At 36.1% G+C, this 21484-nt stretch overlaps 4 protein-coding genes and 1 pseudogene across 5 annotated transcripts; 3 read left to right on the top strand and 2 right to left on the bottom strand.

Moving 5' to 3' along the window:
- Window positions 1-515: 515 nt before the first annotated feature.
- LOC106335708 (protein EXECUTER 1, chloroplastic) lies at window positions 516-4490 on the top strand. The gene is made up of 11 exons (XM_013774299.1): window positions 516-1044; window positions 1118-1234; window positions 1334-1399; window positions 1499-1605; window positions 1730-1811; window positions 2045-2797; window positions 2892-3015; window positions 3234-3403; window positions 3563-3637; window positions 3732-3824; window positions 3922-4490. The coding sequence occupies exons 1-11, from the start codon at window positions 631-633 to the stop codon at window positions 4012-4014; spliced, it is 2094 nt and encodes a 697-aa protein (XP_013629753.1). The 5' UTR covers window positions 516-630; the 3' UTR covers window positions 4015-4490.
- A 658-nt stretch (window positions 4491-5148) lies between these two features.
- Window positions 5149-10702, top strand: LOC106334808 (dynamin-related protein 3A-like). 2 transcript variants are annotated; one of them, XM_013773183.1, is made up of 20 exons: window positions 5149-5629; window positions 5703-5985; window positions 6078-6106; window positions 6221-6322; window positions 6526-6594; window positions 6675-6734; window positions 7025-7138; window positions 7584-7632; window positions 7730-7839; window positions 7964-8056; window positions 8196-8288; window positions 8369-8506; window positions 8736-8849; window positions 8918-9019; window positions 9159-9198; window positions 9340-9488; window positions 9575-9721; window positions 9938-9990; window positions 10078-10177; window positions 10280-10702. In XM_013773183.1, the coding sequence occupies exons 1-20, from the start codon at window positions 5222-5224 to the stop codon at window positions 10475-10477; spliced, it is 2451 nt and encodes an 816-aa protein (XP_013628637.1). In that variant the 5' UTR covers window positions 5149-5221; the 3' UTR covers window positions 10478-10702. The 2 variants fall into 2 exon arrangements, with proteins under 2 accessions (XP_013628637.1, XP_013628638.1); XM_013773184.1 differs by having other exon boundaries at window positions 5222-5629; window positions 8921-9019.
- An 81-nt stretch (window positions 10703-10783) lies between these two features.
- On the bottom strand, window positions 10784-12581 carry LOC106331112 (annotated as a pseudogene).
- A 134-nt stretch (window positions 12582-12715) lies between these two features.
- LOC106334809 (LL-diaminopimelate aminotransferase, chloroplastic) lies at window positions 12716-15791 on the bottom strand. The gene is made up of 10 exons (XM_013773185.1): window positions 15590-15791; window positions 15201-15277; window positions 14997-15064; window positions 14633-14749; window positions 14397-14459; window positions 14107-14211; window positions 13968-14018; window positions 13550-13870; window positions 13271-13477; window positions 12716-13168 (listed from the first exon to the last, which is right to left on the bottom strand). Exons 1-10 carry the CDS (start codon window positions 15670-15672, stop codon window positions 12875-12877), a joined length of 1386 nt encoding a protein of 461 aa, XP_013628639.1. The 5' UTR covers window positions 15673-15791; the 3' UTR covers window positions 12716-12874.
- A 1922-nt stretch (window positions 15792-17713) lies between these two features.
- LOC106333906 (pathogenesis-related protein 1-like) lies at window positions 17714-18340 on the top strand. Its single transcript, XM_013772292.1, has one exon. It carries the CDS (start codon window positions 17714-17716, stop codon window positions 18236-18238), a length of 525 nt encoding a protein of 174 aa, XP_013627746.1. The 3' UTR covers window positions 18239-18340.
- The last annotated feature ends 3144 nt before the right edge of the window (window positions 18341-21484 follow it).

Below are 21484 nucleotides of genomic sequence, written 5' to 3'. Positions count from 1 at the left end.
TGTCAAAATATCAAAATAATTTTTTTTATTAAAATTAATCTTAAGATGTTTATGATCGGATAAATTTTATGGCCAACCTGGTAAGAGAGACAAGAGAGAAAGAGTAAGAGACTGTCCCTGAAGGAGCTATAGCAACAAGCAAATTAACAACAACTCGGAGACTGGCGATGAGAGATGTAACGAAACAACAAGGAAATACATCTACACCTACATTCCTTTTTTGGGATAACTGCTTAACTATTTTTACAATTATTATTTTTTGCACTTGTTAACTATTTATTTAGCCTACTATCTACCTCAAAAATAAAACACAAATTATACGGATAAGTTTTCAACAGAATTAGAAGGATAATCACAATGATTATAAAGTAGACACACTGCATAGCAAAAAAAAAAAAAAAAAAAAAAAAAACACGAGAAAAAAGAATTTTAATTCTGAAAAATAAAAAGTAAGAAAGTACGCACGTGCGTTCGTTGCTCTAAATATCTATCCTGAACTAAATCAGACATCCGACAAAAAAACGTTTGCGTTTTGGTTGGTTAGTAATAAAACAACACTCCGTTGGACGAAACACAAAAAGCCCATCTCATCCACACAATACAAATTATTCTCTCTCTGTCTCTCCGGCGATGCCTTCCTTATCTACGCCTCCGTCGCAAAACCTCGCCTTCTCCCCCGCCGTAGCGGCTTCCGCCACCTCATCAAGGCTCACTCCCACCAAAAGACCGTTTTACCCTCATCGTCTCTCGGATCCTGCCGCACTCTGCCGCTGCTCCTCCTCCTCCGGTGGAAATTCGTCCTCCGCCGATGATGACCCTCCTAGATGGGACGCTGCGATCCAGGATGTCCTTAAGAGCGCCATCAAGCGCTTCGATTCGGTCCTGAGCTGGTACAGCACCACGGGTCAGGGTAAGGATGCTGGAGACGACGACGACGACGTCGTTTCGGGGGAGCAAGGTGAGGAAAGTGATTGGGATTGGGAGCGATGGAAGAAGCATTTCGAACTAATTGACGAGCAAGACCGTCTCATCTCCGTCCTAAAGGTTCCTACTTTTTTTTTTTTTATGGTCCTGTAGAAAATGTGTCTCATGCGATGACTTTGTAATTTGTGTACAGTCGCAATTGAATGGAGCTGTTAAACGAGAAGAGTATGAAGATGCTGCGAGGCTCAAGGTGGCAGTTGCTGCTGCTGCTACGAATGATGCTGTTGGCAGAGTGATGTCCAGCTTCAATGTATAGACTCTATCTACTATGTGAAACGTGAATCATTAGTCTCTCTTTTCCGTTTGGTTGATTCTTAAAGATGTTCTTTTCTGCGTTTTTTTGTGATAGAGAGCTGTTCTTGAAGAGCGTTACAAGGATGCAGTTTACTTACGAGACAAAGCTGGTGCTGGGTTGGTGAGCTCGTTTTTTGTTTCTTTTATAGCTGTATAAAGAGCTTCTTCTGTTTCTACTTGTTTTTGAGGTATTACATCGTCTTTTCTGTGTCGCTTGCAGGTAGGGTGGTGGTCGGGTATTTCGGAAGATGTCAAAGATCCTTTTGGTCTTATCGTTCAAATCACCGCAGAGCATGGAAGATATGTGGCAAGAAGCTATAACCCTCGGTAAATTACTTGTTCTATCTATCTTCTTAGTTCATCAACTTGAATGCGGGCAGTAACATTTTCTGTATCAAAAAGCCAAGTTTCTCTAGGTCGCTTCTTGTTCTGAAAACACTTTCTCTCTCAGGCAGCTTAGTACATCTGCTACGGGTGCTCCTCTTTTTGAAATCTTTCTGACACGAGATGTAAAAGGAAACTACAGAAAACAGGTTTTGTTTCCTTCTTTAATGCTATGTCCAGTTACTGTAGTTGTCGTTAGAGAATTATTTCGTCGATAGCAAACTGTAAACTGCTTTGAACTTGGTTCTTTATTGCTATGTAGTTAAATGCTATGAACATTGGTTCTTTATTGGAAGCTGACCTTTTTTAGTAGATAGCAAACTGTTAAACTGCTCGTCTAAATTATCTCACGACTTTCTTTTTGGGATGTGTGCATCTTCAGGTTGTGTACTTAAAATGGAAGGAGATTTTTCCAGACGTTCCAACAATGCCTTCCAGAACTCTGAACTCTCCCAGGTTCTTGACTCCACCACCGGGTAGGAAGGAAGACGCAGGTAATCTCGCGGTGGAGAGTAGTGAAGATGAAGAGAGTGATAACTCAGACGACGATTCTGATCTCCTCGAGGAATCTTCTGGTTTCCAGACCTTCCTGCGAGATATGATCCCTGGGGTCAAAGTCAAGGTTATGAAAGTGACTGTGCCTGGAAAGGTGGACAAGGATTTCATCTCAAAAGTTATTGAGCAGATAGCTGATGATGAAGAAGACGAAGAAGATGAAGATGAAGATGAAGAGAAGGACTTTGATATAGAAGAGATAGAAGTGGAAGAGGGAACTAAGGCGGAAAGTGAGGTTAAAAACGCTGACATTGAATTGGAGTCTGTGACTGATGAGATCATTGACAACAACGGAGGGAGAGAAATCGCGGTTAAGTTTGTTATAGGCGATATTGTTGATCGGCTTTCTGGAAACCAACCTCTTAAAGAGTCGCTACGGTCACCTGCAAATCTGGAATCTGTGGAGAAGTCTTCATTTTATCTTCGGTTAGAGAAAGATTTGAACGTACAACAAGAGTCCAAGGGTGTGGAGAGTACTTTACTTGATGGAAAAGGTAACAGGCAAAGTAGACGCAGGATTGATAACATTATGGTTGATCTGGCCAAGTCCATTGAGAAAGAGAAGAAGATTTCTCTCAAGGTTTGTTTTGCTGTGTGTTTTGGCTATAGATTGTTTCTTCTTGTTTCATAGTATAATGGGAGTCCAAGCTTATTCTAGAAACATCGCTTTGCAGATGCTTAAGGATGTTGGGGAGCTACTAAGCCTCACACTCAGCCAGGCTCAAAACCGTCAACAGTTGTCGGGTTTGACGAAGTTCCGGCGCATTGATGTGACTCCATCACCAGATCCTCTAGATGGTGAGTTAGTAAATTGATTGAACATGAAAGTTTTCTTTAGAGAAAATCTCTACAATTTTTCCAGTATGGCACACTTAGCGGTTAGAAGTTAATATTTTTCAGTGTCACTAATGGGTGATTACTTGAATATTGCAACCATATTCTTTAAATAACAATTATTCTCACATCAGCTCTCATTATGGAATGGATTCTGAAAATGTATGTTCATCTGTATCCAGGGTTATATATTGGCGCACATGGTCTGTATACATCAGAAGTAATTCATTTGAAACGCAAATTCGGCCAGTGGAAAGGTGGGAAGGAGTCTAAGAAGTCAACAGATATTGAATTCTATGAATATGTAGAAGCCGTGAAGTTAACTGGAGATCCTTATGTACCTGCTGGGAAGGTTAGTTTCTTTGTTTGTTCTAGGATCAGGTACTAAGACAAATATGAAAACCCGCAATTTGAATGAAAGGATATTCATTGTGGTACTAATCTGATGAGAAAAACTCTTTTATTGCAATTACATTATGTGTGGCCTTATCACAGTGGTATCTTATGACAGGTAGCATTTCGCGCAAAGATTGGTAGACGTTATGAGCTTCCACATAGAGGTCTCATCCCTGAAGAATTTGGAGTGGTATGCTTACAACACTGTCCAAACTTATCAGTAAAATTTGTTTTATCATTGGATTTCTAGTTTGTGTAGCTTCATAGTGGAGGTTTGTATACAGATTGCTAGATACAAGGGACAAGGTAGGCTTGCTGATCCTGGATTCCGTAATCCAAGATGGGTAGATGGCGAGCTTGTTATCCTGGATGGCAAGGTTCTTCTCTTCATCTCTCACTAGACTTAAACCAACTTGTCCATGATTAAAAAAAAAACTCAAATTATGACATGTGTTTGTGTGGTTTGTGATGCAGTATGTAAAAGGAGGACCTGTCGTTGGATTTGTATACTGGGCACCTGAATATCACTTTGTGATGTTCTTCAACCGCCTGAGGCTTCAATCCTAGTCTTTTGTCTTTACCTTCTCTTCCTGCAACCGAGGAGTAGTTTTCTTCTGCTATTACCATTGTAAGTGTACTACAGATTCATGGGACCGGTTATATAAGATTAGTTCACGTTCAAGGCTCGCTCTTATATTTCTGGACTGGTGATGAGATTGCTTCAAGTTGCTGCTGGCTCTTTTCTTGCGGCAAGGTTGAGCATATCAGAGTACTTGATCATGCAGTGAAACTAGTTGGATTCTGAGAATGTAAGTCAGAAAACCGGATTGTCAGGTTGGAGAAGTCTCTCTTTCTCTCTAGATATTATGTGTAAATTAATGTATGGTTTCTCAGAGATTTCTTGTTTGATAAGAGTTGCTATTATATATAACTTCCTTGTATATTCTTTCAGTTCTCAAATAGTATAATAAGATATACAAGAATGAGAGGTACTTCTCTCATCTGAGTATTAATTGAAATTTGGTTACACCTTGGTTTTGAGAGCTGTAGAGTTGTTAAACTTGTCCATGTACATAGTACATGAATGTGTTACATTGAAGTAGCGATGTTTTTTCCATTGCGTTGAAATTTTTCATTCGAAAAAGCTGGCGGATGTGGAATCACCGTAGTCTGGTGGTTAAGGTTTAAAGGTTTATACATCCAGGTCTGGGATTTGAATCCCAAACTTTGCAATTTATTGCAGATTGTCGAATCGTTTATGTAATTTTTCTCATATCATAATTTGTAAGATCATAATAAATCAGCGTTAAAAAAAAAAAAAAAAAACCGGTTGGACAAGATGTATCTATGGTACCAAAAACTTTATCAAAAGCTTATACTGTGTGAGAGAGAGAGTTTATGGTACCAAAAACTTTCAAACTGATTTTTGCATGTACACAGACATCAACTGGTTGACCTAATCTCACTTACGTATTTATCTATAAATTGAAAAAAAAAACATAAATTAAAAAGCATAAACTAAAAAAATGTTTATTATTGAACCTTGTAGAACACGTTGAATTTTAGTTTAACGACGGTGATTTTTTTAAAAAAAATTGATTTTGGGAATTTTAGAGCTTGTTGACAAAGTAAAAACAACAGATATAAAATTAGCGTATAAAATAAATAAAAATTTGCTCCATCATTCATACATTGGCGAGAGAGAGAGAGAGAGAGAGAGAGAGCACGAAATCGAGTATTGACCCTCTCGCGAAAACCCTAGCCCGATCCATCAATGTCTGTTGAAGAAGTAACCGCCGACACTCCGCAGCCTCCGCCTTCCTCCACCGCCGCCGGCACCGCTTCAAGCAATGCCGCGCCACTAGGATCCTCCGTGATTCCGATCGTCAACAAGCTACAAGACATATTCGCTCAGCTCGGAAGCCAATCCTCCATCGAGCTTCCTCAGGTAGCTGTCGTCGGAAGCCAGAGCAGCGGCAAGTCCAGCGTCCTCGAAGCTCTCGTCGGCCGAGACTTCCTCCCTCGTGGCAACGATATCTGCACGCGTCGCCCTCTCGTCCTCCAGCTCCTCCAGACCAAAAGCAAGTCCAATGGCGGATCCGATGACGAGTGGGGCGAGTTCCTTCACCTCCCTAACAACCATCGTATCTATGACTTCTCGGAGATTCGTCGCGAAATCGAGGTTTGTTGCTTTTCTATTGTATTGGCACACATTACAATACAAGGATTGCTCTAAATTGGAATTATCTTTGTAGGCTGAGACGAATAGGTTAGCAGGAGATAACAAAGGTGTATCAGCTAAACAGATTCGTCTAAAGATATATTCACCTAATGTATTGGATATCACGCTTGTGGATCTCCCTGGTATCACCAAGGTGCCTGTGGGTGATCAGCCAACTGACATCGAAGCACAGATAAGAACTATGATCTTGTCTTACATCAAGCAACCTAGCTGCTTGATACTGGCTGTTACTCCCGCGAATTCCGATTTGGCGAACTCAGATGCACTTCAAGTTGCAAGAGCCGCCGATCCTGATGGTAAGTCCTGCTAAAAAAATTGATTACTTTCATGGGTAGTATGTATCTGACATTGCTCATCTTCACCTTTTGTGTATTGGTGCTGTCTCCAGGTCACAGAACAATAGGTGTTATCACGAAGGTGGATATTCCTTGTCCAGACATTTGTTTGCTATCATTGTAGTGTGGTCGTAAAGCTAGTTGTCCCTGTTTTTTTTATCAACTGTTTTAATATTTTATTTCTCGTTGGTTTCAGTTGGATATCATGGACAAAGGTACCGATGCTAGTAATCTACTTCTTGGAAAAATTGTTCCTCTACGACTTGGATATGTGGGAGTGGTAAACCGTTGTCAGGAGGTAAAGCTGTGGTCTTGTGCTTATATTTCTCTTGCCGGCATATAGTATTAGTATGCTGGCTCTTTCTTTACTATTCTTCCTTTATTTGTACTCTATTTTTTAGTCTCAGCCACATCATTTCAATGCTGGTGATACATTTTTCTGCTTTTATTTTGTGGCCTTGCATTCATGCAAAGTCTGGTCTTTTTTTTTTTTGTAAACAGGATATTATGCTAAACCGTTCAGTCAAGGAAGCTCTTAGCGCAGAAGAGAAGTTCTTCCGGAGTCGTCCAGTATGATTGCATCATATTTCGACCCCCCTTCCTGATACTCTTGCAATTTGTCCTCATTATATTTTTTTTGTACTACACAGGCTTACCATGGTCTTGCTGACCGTCTGGGTATCCCTCGGCTAGCGAAGAAGTTAAATCAGGTATTTCGTGCAGTTTTGAGAGTTTTCTTCTTCTTCCTTACACTAAGTCATTGTTCATTTGTTGTGTACGGCATATAGGATATTTTCTGGATAATATTTATTACTGGATGATGTTAGAGTTTTTTTAGGCATCTTTGTAGACAAGTTAATTACGAAGTTGATTTATATACATATTTCTTTTCTTGTTCTTGACTAGTTTTTTCTTTTTAATAGGTTTCATATCTTGCATTGGTAATTGTTATATTTGAACATGACTAACTGAGGCTAGCCTTTTTGTTGTATTTTTCTAGATTCTTGTTCAACATATCAAGGTTCTACTTCCTGATTTGAAGTCGCGGATAAGTAATGCTCTGGTTGCTACAGCTAAGGAGCATCAGAGCTATGGTGAAATTACAGAATCCAAGGTACGTATTTATTTTCCAGTTTACGGCTCATTTACCAAATTCTTTGTTCATGGTGACACTGTTATTGACTTTGGTAAATTACCGTTTGTTCCTCTTTGTAATGTCTTTTGCCTTGTCTTTTCGCTTGAGTACAATTTTGCTCTTCCAGACTATTTGCTCATGCATGTGCAATGTGTTCATAACATTCTTGAGTGCTTTTTGTTAGTAGACTAGCAAAACAAAACCTTTAGCTGGTAATATTAGCATCTGAAAGTGATCTTATATGCAGGGTTAAAACGTTGGCCAAAGTGTAGTTAACCTAAGTATTTACATTTTTGAATCGAATTTCTTATTTTCTACATTGTCATTTCGTAACGACTTGCTTCTTTTTTATGATTTTAAATAGATCTTTAAATTGTCAAACTGATCATATTCTGCGGGTCTTTACTGTCCTTAAAATCTTTAGGGTGGTCAAGGAGCTGTTCTCCTCAACTTTCTTTCAAAATACTGTGAAGGTAATATTCGAAGATGATATTTTGGTTGGAACGATAGATAATTTACTTTATGTTTTCTTTGGTTCATAGTGAGTCTCATGGTTAACTTTTGAAACAGCTTACTCTTCATTGCTGGAAGGGAAAGGTGAAGAAATGTCAACATCCGAGCTCTCTGGAGGAGCAAGAATTCACTATATTTTCCAGTCAATCTTTGTTAAGAGTTTGGAGGTTCGCTTAGTTTACATATTTTTTTTGTTTCCAATTAGTTCTTTCTTAATCTGTGTATGTTTTTTGGAGCTACCTGAGGTAAATTTCTCTAGACTGATGGACTTCCTTCACGTTGCTTCTTCAGGAGGTTGATCCATGCGAAGACTTGACAGATGATGATATTCGGACTGCAATCCAGAACGCAACCGGTCCAAAATCCGCATTATTTGTTCCAGACGTAGGTTTCGTAAGATGTTTCTTAGCATGTTTGTATATCATATTGGTTGTCAGGGCTTCCAAGCATACATATGTTTCCTTACCTTTTTACTTCCCGGGGTATCTAATTACAGTCTCTTGATCCAATCTTTTCTGCATAGGTTCCATTTCAAGTTCTTGTTAAGAGGCAGATATCTCGTTTGTTAGATCCTAGCCTTCAGTGTGCTAGGTTCATTTTTGACGAACTCGTAAAGGTGATGTCTTCTTGTGATTATTGATAAATAATAAATAATCTTTAATTTCATTTTGGTCATAAATTTGAAATTCTCTACAGATTAGCCATAAATGTATGATGAATGAGTTACAGCGCTTCCCTGTCCTGAGAAAGCGCATGGATGAGGTTATTGGGGATTTCCTGCGAGATGGTCTTGAACCCTCGGAAGCAATGATCGGGGATATCATTGATATGGAGGTTTGTATAATAAATTGGAGATCCATATGATCATTTACGCCAGTTACACTTGAATTTATCAGTTGAGACCCTGTTTGTGTTTAGGGAGGAGAGATTGATCGTTTTCTGATTTTGGTTGTTTAGGACTCGTTTTGATTGATTAGTTGCTTCCAAATTTCAACTTAACTATTAGTGTTGGTTGTCATAATGGCTTCAATGGTGATATTAATCTCTTGAGTGTTGTTTGCAGATGGATTACATAAACACGTCACATCCAAATTTTATTGGTGGAACCAAGGCCGTGGAGCAAGCCATGCAACACGTGAAGTCTTCTAGGATTCCCCATTCTGTGTCACGACCAAAGGTATGAAGTGCTTTGAGCAACAAGACACAAAAATAATTAGTGTTTCTTATAAATTTAATTTAATGTAGCAGGAAATAGCGGAGCCTGATAGAACATCTTCTTCTTCCGCAAGTCAGGTGAAATCTCGATCTTTCCTCGGCAGACAAGCTAATGGAATTGTTGCTGATCAGGTATGCTATTATTTCTTATGTAATATAGTTTTATCTATATATCTTTATGTACTGTTTGTTAGCACTAATCGCCCATGAGCAAATTATAAATTTTCGGCAAAGATTGTTAATTGACACTTTCACCATGACTTGTTCTCAGGGAGTTGTGTCTGCAGATTCTGAAAAAGCTGCACCAGCTGGTAACGTTCGAATTACTCTCATTTTTGGCCTTCTGTTGCATGCAAGTAGATAATTTAGCATGTTTCGGAGGAGTTTTGGCTGTGTGATAAATCTCTGTGGTAGAGTTTAATTGTGGTTTTGACAATTGATATTTGATATAGCAAATGGGAGTGATTCAAGGTGGGGTCTCCCTTCAATCTTTCGAGGGAGTGATAGTCGGGCAGTTACCAAAGAAAACTTCTCAAACAAACCATTCAGTGAAGCTGTTGAGGATATGTCTCAGAACCTATCCATGATCTATCTTAAGGAGGTGCGTCTTCTGTGCTGTCTTTGTACATATTGCGCATAAAAAGTTTTACCTATTCAACTCATACTGTTTGCTTTACTTCCCTGAAGCCCCCAACTGTTTTGAGGCCATCTGAAACCCATTCGGAACAGCAAGCAGTCGAGATTCAGATAACAAAGCTCTTACTCAAGTCATACTATGACATTGTGAGGAAGAACATTGAGGACTCGGTACCAAAAGCAATCATGCATTTCCTGGCAAGTACTTTATACATCCCCAAATTTTTTTTGGCAGTAACTCAAAACTCATACAATATATCAGCACTTTGATATTTGATCCTTTTTTTTAGTTCTCTTTTTGAAGAGTTGCAAATGAAAAACAGTTTAGGCCATCTTGTGCAACAAAACCCTATTGATATAGAATATTTAGACCGAACTCTGAAGATACTGATACCATTTCTATATCATACTCAGGTAAACCACACGAAACGTGAGCTGCACAATGTCTTCATTAGGAAGCTTTACAGGTGCTGCCTGCGTTTTTGTTTAAAATGCTTCATGCTCTGTGTTTGGATAGACTCTTATTACTGGGTAGTTAATATCATCTGGTGCAGGGAGAACTTGTTTGAGGAAATGCTCCAAGAGACAGATGAGATAGCAGTTAAGAGGAAACGCACTCAAGCCACTCTACACGTTCTTCAGCAAGCTTACAGGGTATGTTCTCAGCCAGACTTTATTGTGTATCTGGTTCCGTTCAGCAAAAGAAAAATCATATATTTATATAACCATATGGGTTTGGGTTTGTGTGTTAAACAGACACTAGACGAGTTGCCTTTGGAAGCAGAATCAGTGCACAATCATGGTACGGATACAACAGGTGTGTCAAAATATCTGGACTTGCCAACTTCTTCTTCGAAGTATACCACGAGCAGTAGTTCATACACTGCATCTGCGGGTACAGGAAGAAGATCTAGAAGAGCAGTAGATCAACACCAAAACGGATACGGTTTCTAACATGATCCGAAAATAATTATATCTGACTCGTGATAACTGATAAACGCATTTTATTCATTTAATGGCTCTCTATCAGGTTTTGGTATTATTAAACTATATGTATTGGCAAAATGAATAATTTTTATAGAAAATTGGTATACATTTTGGTGTTTGGAGTCTGCATTTGGTGCTTGGCTGTTAAGAGAGTTGTGAAAGGGTGGATACAGTTTGTTTTTTGTTTCAGACGGTAGAAATCATATACGTTGGGTAACAACCGATAGCCGATTTGCTTACTCTTTGGTTCAGAAGAATTGAACACATCAATAATGAATGCGATTATGCTATGATTTGTTTAATCCATATCAACCAGAACTTACATTGTTACCGACACATTAAGCATTCCAAGAAGCAAGAACAGAGTTTACTGTGAACAAAAAAAAAACAAAAGCAAGAGCTTTTACTTGTGATCGATTCCGCTTGGCCATGTCAGATTCTTTATAGGCTCGGGAATAGCTTCAACCTCGGATAGAGTTTCCTGATCCATACCCAAACCTTCAAGTTCTGTAAATGCTTGAACATTTTCTTCTAACCTGATTAAAACAAAAAATACATTGTTTCTTTTCTTAAATCTAATTCCTACATGATATATGGAACATTTTTGGGACTTTGCTAGGAAAATTATGTACCTCTGAGACAGAGCCCATCCCAACCAGAACAGATGAAATCGCCTTGTTTGCTAAGCTGTATTGCAATGCTAACTTTGCGATCTTCTTACCCTTTGATTTACAGTGAGCAACTGCGAATTTGCACGCAGACTACAAGAGACATTAAAAGGGTTTTTTTTTTGAGTATCATATGTAAGAACAATTTGCAAAGGAAAAAAACCAAAGTAAAAATTAGAAGAACAAAACGTACACCTAGTATTAACTCAAGAGCATCCCCTACTCTACCAAACCTCAAATCAAGCAAAGATTCTAGAATCTGTTCAAGCCTCTACTTAGTACTCATCAAAGACCAATCGATATGTTGATTGTACGGTTAGCTAAGCTGAAGGTTTCCTAGGCAATCACTTCACAGCGTTAGTTCCAATTAAGAAACTGAGGAATTGTCAGCCTGAGTGCCGTTCAGTCTACATAAAAATAACCTTTCTATACATGCTGCATAACAGTGTTCCAACACTATCACTGAACTCTTATACGGTATGTTTTCAATACAAATGCTACAAAAAATGTTAACAAGAAAAATGTCAAACCTTGATCTCAGGAGAGGCAGGGTGCCATTCAGGAGGACCTTGTTCCGTAAAGAGACCCATTGCCAATGGAGAAGCAGTTATCACACCCACTCCTTTGCTCTTCAAGTAAGGTAGCAACTTTGAATCATTAATACGGTAATGGCAGTATGATAGTATCACATCGATCGTCCCTAGAGGCACTCGATCAAGAACATAAGTGAAGATATTCAATGGAAGACCCGTGATACCAATAAACCGTGTCTTCCCTTCCTGTTTCAGTTTCTGGAGAGCAGGAATTGTTTCACTAACAATCTGTCAGCCATGAAACAACAATTAGCAGATGTTGACACAGACAGTAATAAACCAAGAGAGAGAGAAGTAAACCTGATCAAGAGACCAGAACTCAAATGTCATGGCAATGAAGTATGTCAACATAATCTAACTGAAGATTCTCCAAGCTCTCGTCGATGCCTCTTTCTTACTCTTTCAGCGCTGAAGTCAAAACCTTCTTCATATCTTCCACACTTGGTCGCCACAATATAGTCACCTCTAGAGACTTGTAGAGCCTTCAGTGCCTTACCAAGCACTTTCTCAGAAAGCGTTCCTCCATAATACCTTCACAGATAAATAGAGAATCACTCGGTTGAAAGTTTCCTTAAATACTTTGATGTAATCTCATCTGAACGTTCTCTCATCATCAATTAGTAAGTAAAAAACTGTATGGAAAGATGATGATAAATGTCTTGAAGAGGTGAAGGAATAGAAGAAGTGATCACGCACGGCGGCGATGGCATCATCTTGAGCGACTGGACTGTAATGACTTCCGAGCGGAGATGCACCAAAGCCAACTGCGCTGACCTTAAGCCCTGTATTCCCTAGAGGCCGAAGCTCCATTGACAGAGTCAACGAAGCTTGTAAGAATGCAAGAAGACAACTCTTGGTTCAGAGGACAGACACATGGTTCTAAACTAACGCAATTTACGAAAATACCCTTTTCAGACCAAACATAACTAGATTTTATTCGGACGTTCTCAAAACTCGACACATTAACGTTCTTGCAATGATTGTGTAACATTTAGTTTCTTAGCTGCAACAACAATTCAAGAAAACAGAGGAGACGACATTATTTCAATCCAAGTCAAGTCATTAAGGAGGATAATGATGATGAATGTTGATTACAAGAATTTTCATTTGTAAAGCTGCTTGAATCTTCGACATGCCTCCAAGATGTTCTCTCTGTGACCAAAGGCGCTAACACGAACGAACCCTTCACCTCCTGGCCCAAACCCACTCCCTGGAGTTGTAACCACATGAGTCTTCTCCAGAATCTCAGCAAACACATCCCATGAGCTTTGGTTTGGGAAGTGGACCCAAACGTAAGGCGCGTTCTTCCCTCCATACACATCATAGCCAAGAGAAGTGAACGTGTCGATGATTATGTTTGTGTTTTCTTTGTAGAACCCAACCACCTTCTGCATTGCCTGCAATGTTTAATAAAGACGAAAATATCATATTGAGTGTATTATTACTTGTGGGAACTGTGTTAAGTTTTGAAGTCTATCTTTTGCTAAGCTAAAGCTAACCTCAAGTCCTTCTGGTGTGAGGCAAGCAAGAGCACCAGCTTGAGAGATGTTAGATGCACCATTGAAACAAGTGCAGACGATTCGGTTGAAGTCTTTCGCAACAGGGAAGCCGTCTGAATAGAGAAGCTGTTTCGGTATGACGGTCCAACCAAGTCTAACTCCAGTGAAACCAGCATACTTACTGAAGGAAGCTGTCTCCATAGCCACCTGTAAAGGACAATGGAGAAGGTTGTTAAGAAAATGTACCTTTTGAAAATTGTAATCAATCATTCTGTTTACCTCCTCTGCTCCAGGGATTTCGAAAATGGAGCGTGGGTTATCATCAGACATGTACATTGCATAAGCTGAATCATACACGATGATTGATCCGTTCTTCTTTGCAAACTGTACTAACTGAGTCAGTTGCTCCCTCGTGGCGGCAGCACCGGTAGGGTTATTTGGGGAACAGAAGAAGATTATGTCCGTCCTGCCAACAGTGGATAAGTCCGGGAAGAAGCCGTTCTCTGGAGTGCATCTCATGTACTCTATGTTTCCATACTTCTGCACATCCGTGTTATATTGTCCGGTCTGACCCATAATAACACTGGAGTCGACATAAGCCTATAGAAGATGAGAAAAGCAAGGTTGAAAATGTTATACTGAAGCCAAAAATAGACAAGACTACAACTGCAGTTTGGTTTCAGAAATGTTCAGTTACCGGATATGAAGGATCCTGAACAGCAACTGTAACATTGGAACCAAACATAACCTGCAACAAGTGGGAGTAAGGAAACAGGTGCTTAGTTCTCCTGATTTTGTATATCAGCTATGGATGAACAGTTATGAGTTAAGCAAACCTGAAGACGTGAGATGTCACATTTGGCACCATCAGAAACGAAAATGTCTTCTTCCCCTATGCCAAGGCCACTGTAGTATGTTTTCGCAAGAGCAGATCTCAGTGGCTGTTCAAAAGTGTGAGGTTAAGGTTTAGTTTGGATATAAAATTTAAACAAATGAAGCTATAAGAGTTTTAAATCAAACTTCTCTTGGATTTGGCAGTAGTTCAAGACAATACGTAGTGAAACTAAAATTGCAAATGACATGATAATAAAACAATGCATAAGGTGGCAATAAAGGGTGAACTGACCTTTGCACCTTGTTCAGCACCATAACCGCTGTATCCCTCTATTGTGGACAACTCATGAGCTTTCTGTCACAGAGGAAAAAGACAGAATCAATCTCTAGGATAGTTATATTAAGTTTTCATTGTTAGAAAAATATAGAAAATGTATTATCTTTTGTGAAGATGGACCACAGTGCATACTAGAACAGTATTGGTAAAATCAGTTAAAAGTATATGAAGATGGGTTAAGAAGGCGGTACCTTTGCCATAGCAGAAGTGATGACTTCTGGAATTGGCTCAGTTGTGTCGCCTATTCCAAGACTTATAATTTGTGCATCTGGGTATTTCAGCAAGTGTGCGGACCTTCTTCTTGCAATCTGTTTGCATTTTCCAAGCGAAAGGATAGTCATACAGAAAGAAATACAGAGAAGATAGTTTACCTTATATATGGCTATTTCATAAGCAAACTTATGTGTAATTGGTACCAACATTTTATTTGTCACAAGAGCTAGCAATTCTTGTGTTTTAGATGGAGAAAAAGTTATACTGAATGAAAGACAATTCATTTTGATAAAACAAGTATCAGAAGATCTTAAGTAAACAAAGACATAAACAGATACAAACCTCCGGGAATAAGTATCCAGCCTGAAGTTTTGACATGTTTTGATTCCGTGACACATTTGTCTTATACTCTACCAAACAGAAAATAAGTAAGACACAGTATTTTGAAGCAAGAGATAAAAAGAGTCAATAAACCATTATATAACTAACTAAGCTTACTTATCACTACAGGAAAGAAAATGGAGTTATGAGAACAAGAAGAGTTACCAATCTTCTCTTGTGGGGTAGCAACGCATTTGCAGGTATTGACCCGTTTCGCCATTGGTAAGCAAGCATTTCGAGCTCTGAAGCCAAAAGCAAAAACAGAAAAAGAGATCAAAAGGCATAAAGCAAACCACAAAACTAGAGAGAAGCACACAAGAGAAATGATCACAACGTTATACACTGTTCAATGCCCAAACAACAGTGAATTGAATATCATTTTCTTCACTATTACAACCTAACAATTGGTTTCTATAAGATTTAGTTCAAACTCATCTTCATTCATTACACCACAAAGCACACACACACACAAATAAAAAAAAAAAACCTCATCTTTATCCTCCTGAGAGTTCATAAGCAGCAAACAGAGAGGGAAGAAACACAAGTTGACCCACCTGAGATTGAGAAGTGAAGGAGCTAAGAAAGTGGAGGAGGAAGAAGAGATCATCGAAGAAGTTAGTTGATGAGTCGACGACATCTTTCACACTTGGCTCAGTAGAGGAACAAATTTGCAGGAGGAGATGAGGCTAAAGGAACGTGTTTTGGGTTCAGACAAATAAAAACTAGGGCTTTCTTCGGTTTGGTCCGAAGGGAAAGCAGAAACCGGTTTACTCCAACAATTCTCTCTACCAAACCAAAATAAACCGAAATACTCCTCCCAATCCGGTTCGAATGGGATTGAACCGTGCGTCAGATGATTCCACCTAGTTATCGGTTCTATCTTTTGAATCACTCGTCTTGATTTGGTGATTTAGGCTAAAGGTTTAGAAACCCTTGCCATATATAAATAATAAATTATAATATATATATTTGAGTTTATGGTTTAGTGGTTATGATTTAGGATTTAGTGTTTGTTGATAAAAAAAAAAAGATTTAGTGTTTAGGGAGTAAAGGTTAAGAACGTAAGAGTATGATTTAAAGTTTAGGGCAATTTAATCTTTTATTGTTAAATGATTGCTATTTCGTAATTTTTCACTATGTGATATTTTGTCATAAAACCTTTTTATGTTGTTACCGAAATTTGTCCGAATATTATTTCATCACACCTTAGCTATCAGAAAATTAGGCGATTAATGAAAGAAATGGTCGTTGAACCAAACAATACAAGTCAGTTTTTTTTCTTAAAAATTGTTTTCTTAAAATATGTAATCCACAGTTGAAACTAATAATTTTATAGATTGTGTTCCATCACCCTTTAGCCGTCCGATATAGTCATCACTATCAGCTCTACACGAAGCTGGCCTCTTGACCAAACCAAGGAAGCACATGCCTGGCACTCTAATAACTTAGTTTTTGTTCGCACAATACTAAAATTGTTTTTTAAACCCTTGTTCGGTTTCGATTCTTCATGAGTCCAATTTAGATTAATCTTTTTTGCGTTTTTTTTAAAAGGTGGCCAAATAAATTTTTATAGTACCTAAAATTTATGGGTCATCTCTATAAAATATGCCATTTTTTTACACGTCTAAAAGCATTTTCAACTCATTGCTATTTTTACTTTTGTATGTTATAATAATATGTTTTAACTCATCTTTATTTATTTTTTTTAAATTGCTATTTTTCTATAAATATAAAGAAAAAAATAACATTCTTTTATTATAGAATCATACTATTTCATTTTCACAATTGTTCCTCAACTTTTAAACTTTTATAGTTTTAGCTAAAACAAATATTTTGTAGAGAAATACAGTTTTTTGTAAAATAAAATCACACTTTTATTTACATAATAGTCTTTAAAAAATTAGTTTAAAAAAATCAAAATTTTAGAAAAGAATGGCAAAAGTTAAAGTACATAAGGTTAATTTTCAAATTTCAATAAATAAAAGGAACTTATTGTAAAATAAAAAAACTTTTAAAAATATTTATTTTTAGAGATAAAAATAAAAGAATACATTAAAAAGAAACACATCTCTATTTTATAATTACTCTATTTTTTTTAAAAAAAAATAGGGGAACACATAGAAATGGACTAAAACCCTAAATATCGTGCGTACGTCCGTTCATAGTGTTTGGAATAACTTCTAGTCAATTGAAAAGTTGACACAAACTAGACCATAAACTATCATTTATATACATGTAAAATTGTAAGCTTTCTAAAAGCATTAATCACAAACACACAAGAAAATCATCTCAAGTTATACGTGTTCCATATATATATTGTTCCATACATATTTATACGACCAACAAGTCATTAAAATGTTTCATAAGGTCATCCTCGTACTTCAAATAATTAAGACAACAAATTTAAGAGAAAATTAAATTTCTAGGAATATAATTCTTAATGAACTGTTGTAAAAAAAATAATTCTTAATGAACTGGCCAACTATATTAGACCGAAGACGCATTCTTTTCTAACTATTTTTTTCTACTATTTAACAATATAAATTTCACAAGTGATAGCTTCGGAAAGTAAAGAACGTTTCACAAGTTTCCCTGCCACCTACTATATAACTTGGTTATAATCCTCACTTTTAAGAAGCACCAAAACTTAAAAACTCTAAACGTTCAAAACAAAAAAGATGAAAATCTTTATCCCATCTCGAAACCTAACAAAAAAGATGAAAATCACAACTATTTTCCTCGTTTTTATTGCTCCCATAAAATCCCAAGACAGCCCAGAAGACTTTTTGGCAGCTCACAACGAAGCACGAGCTGACGTTGGGGTGGGTCCTTTAACGTGGGACGTTCGGGTGGCTCTTTATGCCACTACCTATGCGAACCACCGTAGAGGCGACTGCGCTTTGAAAAACTCGGAGGGGCCCAATGGCGAGCCAGGGCCCTATGGCGAGAACCTCGCTTGGAATAGTGGTAGCATGTCAGCCGCTGAAGCAGTTGAAGCGTGGGTTAACCAGAAATCTGACTACGATTATAATTCCAACACATGTGCTGATCCGTTAACAAATTGCTTAAGCTATACTCAGGTTGTTTGGAGAAACTCGGTTAAGTTGGGATGTGCAAAAGTGAGCTGCATCAATGATGGAGGAACCTATATTACTTGCAACTATGATCCTCCCGGTAACATTGTTGGCCAGTGGCCTTACTAAAAGGAAATAACCTATGATCCCCGAATATGTTTCGAAGTCTATGTGTGTATTGTTTGTTTCTATGTTGTTTATATATAAGCTAATAATGATTGGTTTGTTTGGTCCCGTACGTCGTCTTTTGTACCATATTTATGCGTGTGTTTCTATAATGGAATAAGAAAACTGCAATGCTACGGCATGCACTTGCTTTGTTTGCTATGTAGTATGTACAAGTCTCCTTTTTTTCAGTTGTGATAATATGCCAAGAATTTCTAAATCGTTAGCTGCATTTTGATGAAAGCGTTTCCAAACCATTAGTTGAATCCTTTTTAAAGCGTTTCCAAACGTTTAGCTTAATTTTTATTTTCTCTGTAATATGTTTTCTACTATAGATAGATATATGTACCGTTTTCATTTTTGCTGTTTTTTTCTAGAAATACATAATTCTGGCTAAAACACTGAACTAGCTATTATTTCATCACCTTAGTTATCGTGAGCTAGGCGATTAATGGAAGAAATCGATCTTTGAACCAAAAATACAAGTTTTTTTCTTAAAATATATATAATCCACAGCCAAAACTAATAATTTTAGAGATATTGTTCCATCCCCCTTAGCTGTCCTAGATAGTCATCACTTTCAGCTGTACGAACATATATATCACCTCATTTAAAAAAAAAAACATATATATCACCTTTTCCGCATCTAAAACCATAGATAACGTGCGTACATTTCACAATGCTTTGAGAGAAATTGATTAAAACACGCTGATTACCACTTCTCAAAAATTCTTTTTAATCAAATACTCTAACATTTGTGTTTAGGGTTTAGTATTTAAAGGTGTGATTGGGTTTATTAACTGTTATAAATATTTTATAAATTATTATTTAATATTTATAAATGTTGTAGGAAAGTTATTTTAATTTTTTTAAATCACAGATTTAAGGTATATATGAAAATAGCTATCTTTTAAAAGTAAATTTGAAAATTGGCAACTAACTTAGGATAAAGTTAAAATTCTCCTATGTTTTGAAATTGTGTAAGTTATAGGCAATTGAAAACGTGACACAATGATAAATCTATATTATTATTTGAGAAGTGAATTTACTTACTTGACGTATTCTCCATGATCTTAGTGAATTTTTTTACTTGTCATATTCTCCATGATTTTAGGATAAGTCGTCAGTTTAATTAATAATATTATTTAAATTTTTTATTTTAATATATAACTTTATCGTAATATTTTAAGATAATTAATAAATATTAACCTATTCTACCTATATATATACTATTATTTTTTAAAATTCTAATATATAATTATCATGATATTTAAAATATTTAATTAAATATATATTAACAATTGATATTAACAATATCTACAGATAATATCATAATTATGTTTAGCTTATATTTAGTGTATGGTTTTAATGACTAATATTATATCCAATTTCTATGATTTTATTAGAAATATTGTTCAAAATACAGATTATTTTAAATTTATATATAAGTATACTAATATATTTTAATTAATCGGTTTCTTCGGTTTATTCGGTTGGATCGGTTAATATACTGAACTGTATCTATATACTGGAGTTTTCAAAATAACTATTTGGTTTATTTGATACTACTAAATCCAAACTATTTACTCTATTTTGGTTCGGTTTTAAATTGTTTGGTTTTACCGGATTGAACACCCCTAGGCTATTGTTATTTTGTTAACGTTTTAGAGGTTGTAATTAATTATAATCCATTCAGTACAAATAAAATAAATTTTAAATTTCAAATCCAAGTTTCCTAATTTGATTAATACTATAGATTTTTTTATCCAAAATCCACATCCCATAAATAAAAATATGAAACAAAAGAAGGTAATTTAACACATTGATTACCAGTATGAATATTGAAGTTTTATAATTATAATATTAATCTAAATTTGTATCTAATTTAATAATTTTTATTAAAAATAAACATTAGAATTAAGAATTACTAGGTATATATATATTAGTCTGCACAAGGTGCGGGACATCGAGTAATTCTCCTATGTTTTGAAATTGTGTAAGTTATAGGAAATTTTCCTATCTTTGAACCAAAATAAAAGTTTGGTCTCATTAATTGGAATAAGAAAAAAAAAACATATGTTTTATTAAAAAAAAAGAGAGCAGGTTGACCCTAAAAAAAAAAAGAAAAAAGGCACAAATAAGACGATATATCAAATGTGTACTACCTGCTCAATCAACAAATTTATTTCTTACTGTTGTGGTCTTGATCCATTGTCTAGGCCACTTTGACCACTTCAAGAATGACTCATACACATATTAAGTTTTCATTGCTGAAATCATTCTCTTACAAACCATCTTAATCAGATTAATTTGAAATATCTGAGGATACTAATAACGGAAGTTTCTCATTGGATTTCTTGGAATTAACATTTTCTGGAAAAAAAAGCAAGAGAAAAATGAAAAACGGTTTTTAATTTAGATTCTTTAAAATTTTGCTAGAAACTCTTATAGTATTTGCCAATCTGTAAATGTACAAACTTTTCTTTTAGTTTAAAATTAACCTACTTATTTTAATATAATTATTCGTTATTATTTATTAATATTATATTTATTAAATATTTAAATATGCCTTTTATCAGTGATCATGCTTTCATAGTTCTATTTAATTTGAGTTTTTGTCATCTAAAGATTTTTTTGTTTGGAATTTTTTTTTGTTATAAATCTTTTTTTCAAGACATACAAGGTTGTGTTATTATAACCAGGAACAATATCTACGTACTACATCTACATAGGAGGATTCACCATTCCAAACAAAAAGATGGCATGTTTTTTTTCCCAAAATTATTTTCAGTTTCAAGATTACAAATTTAGAATGAGTTCTGATAATTGAGGATATTTCAAAAGATTACAGCAAATATTTATATAAAATGTTGTCAATAATTGTAAATTAATTCCCCAATAAATAATAATAAAATGAGGGAGTAGAATAGTCTTCGCTCGGGGAAAAGTATCTATTTCAACCTGAAATTTACCTATCATGCTTATTCATACCCGAACTTTGTAATAGTGTCCATACCGAACTATATAAAAACTCAAAAAATACTACATGAACTTTAAGCGTTATGCATTTTCTTTCACGAACTTTACAGTAGTGTTATATTTCATACTGAACTAAACAAAAATTCAAAAATACTATATGAACTTTCAAAATCGTGTTTATATATAATTGGCCATCAAAGTGTTATTCAACCATTAATTTATCAAACGACA

Source organism: Brassica oleracea, chromosome C3, assembly GCF_000695525.1.
Source record: "Brassica oleracea var. oleracea cultivar TO1000 chromosome C3, BOL, whole genome shotgun sequence".
In the NCBI taxonomy this organism is placed as follows: Eukaryota; Viridiplantae; Streptophyta; class Magnoliopsida; order Brassicales; family Brassicaceae; genus Brassica; species Brassica oleracea.
The sequence above is the reverse complement of the archived record's forward strand: the minus strand, read 5'-3'. Positions and strand labels throughout refer to the sequence as shown.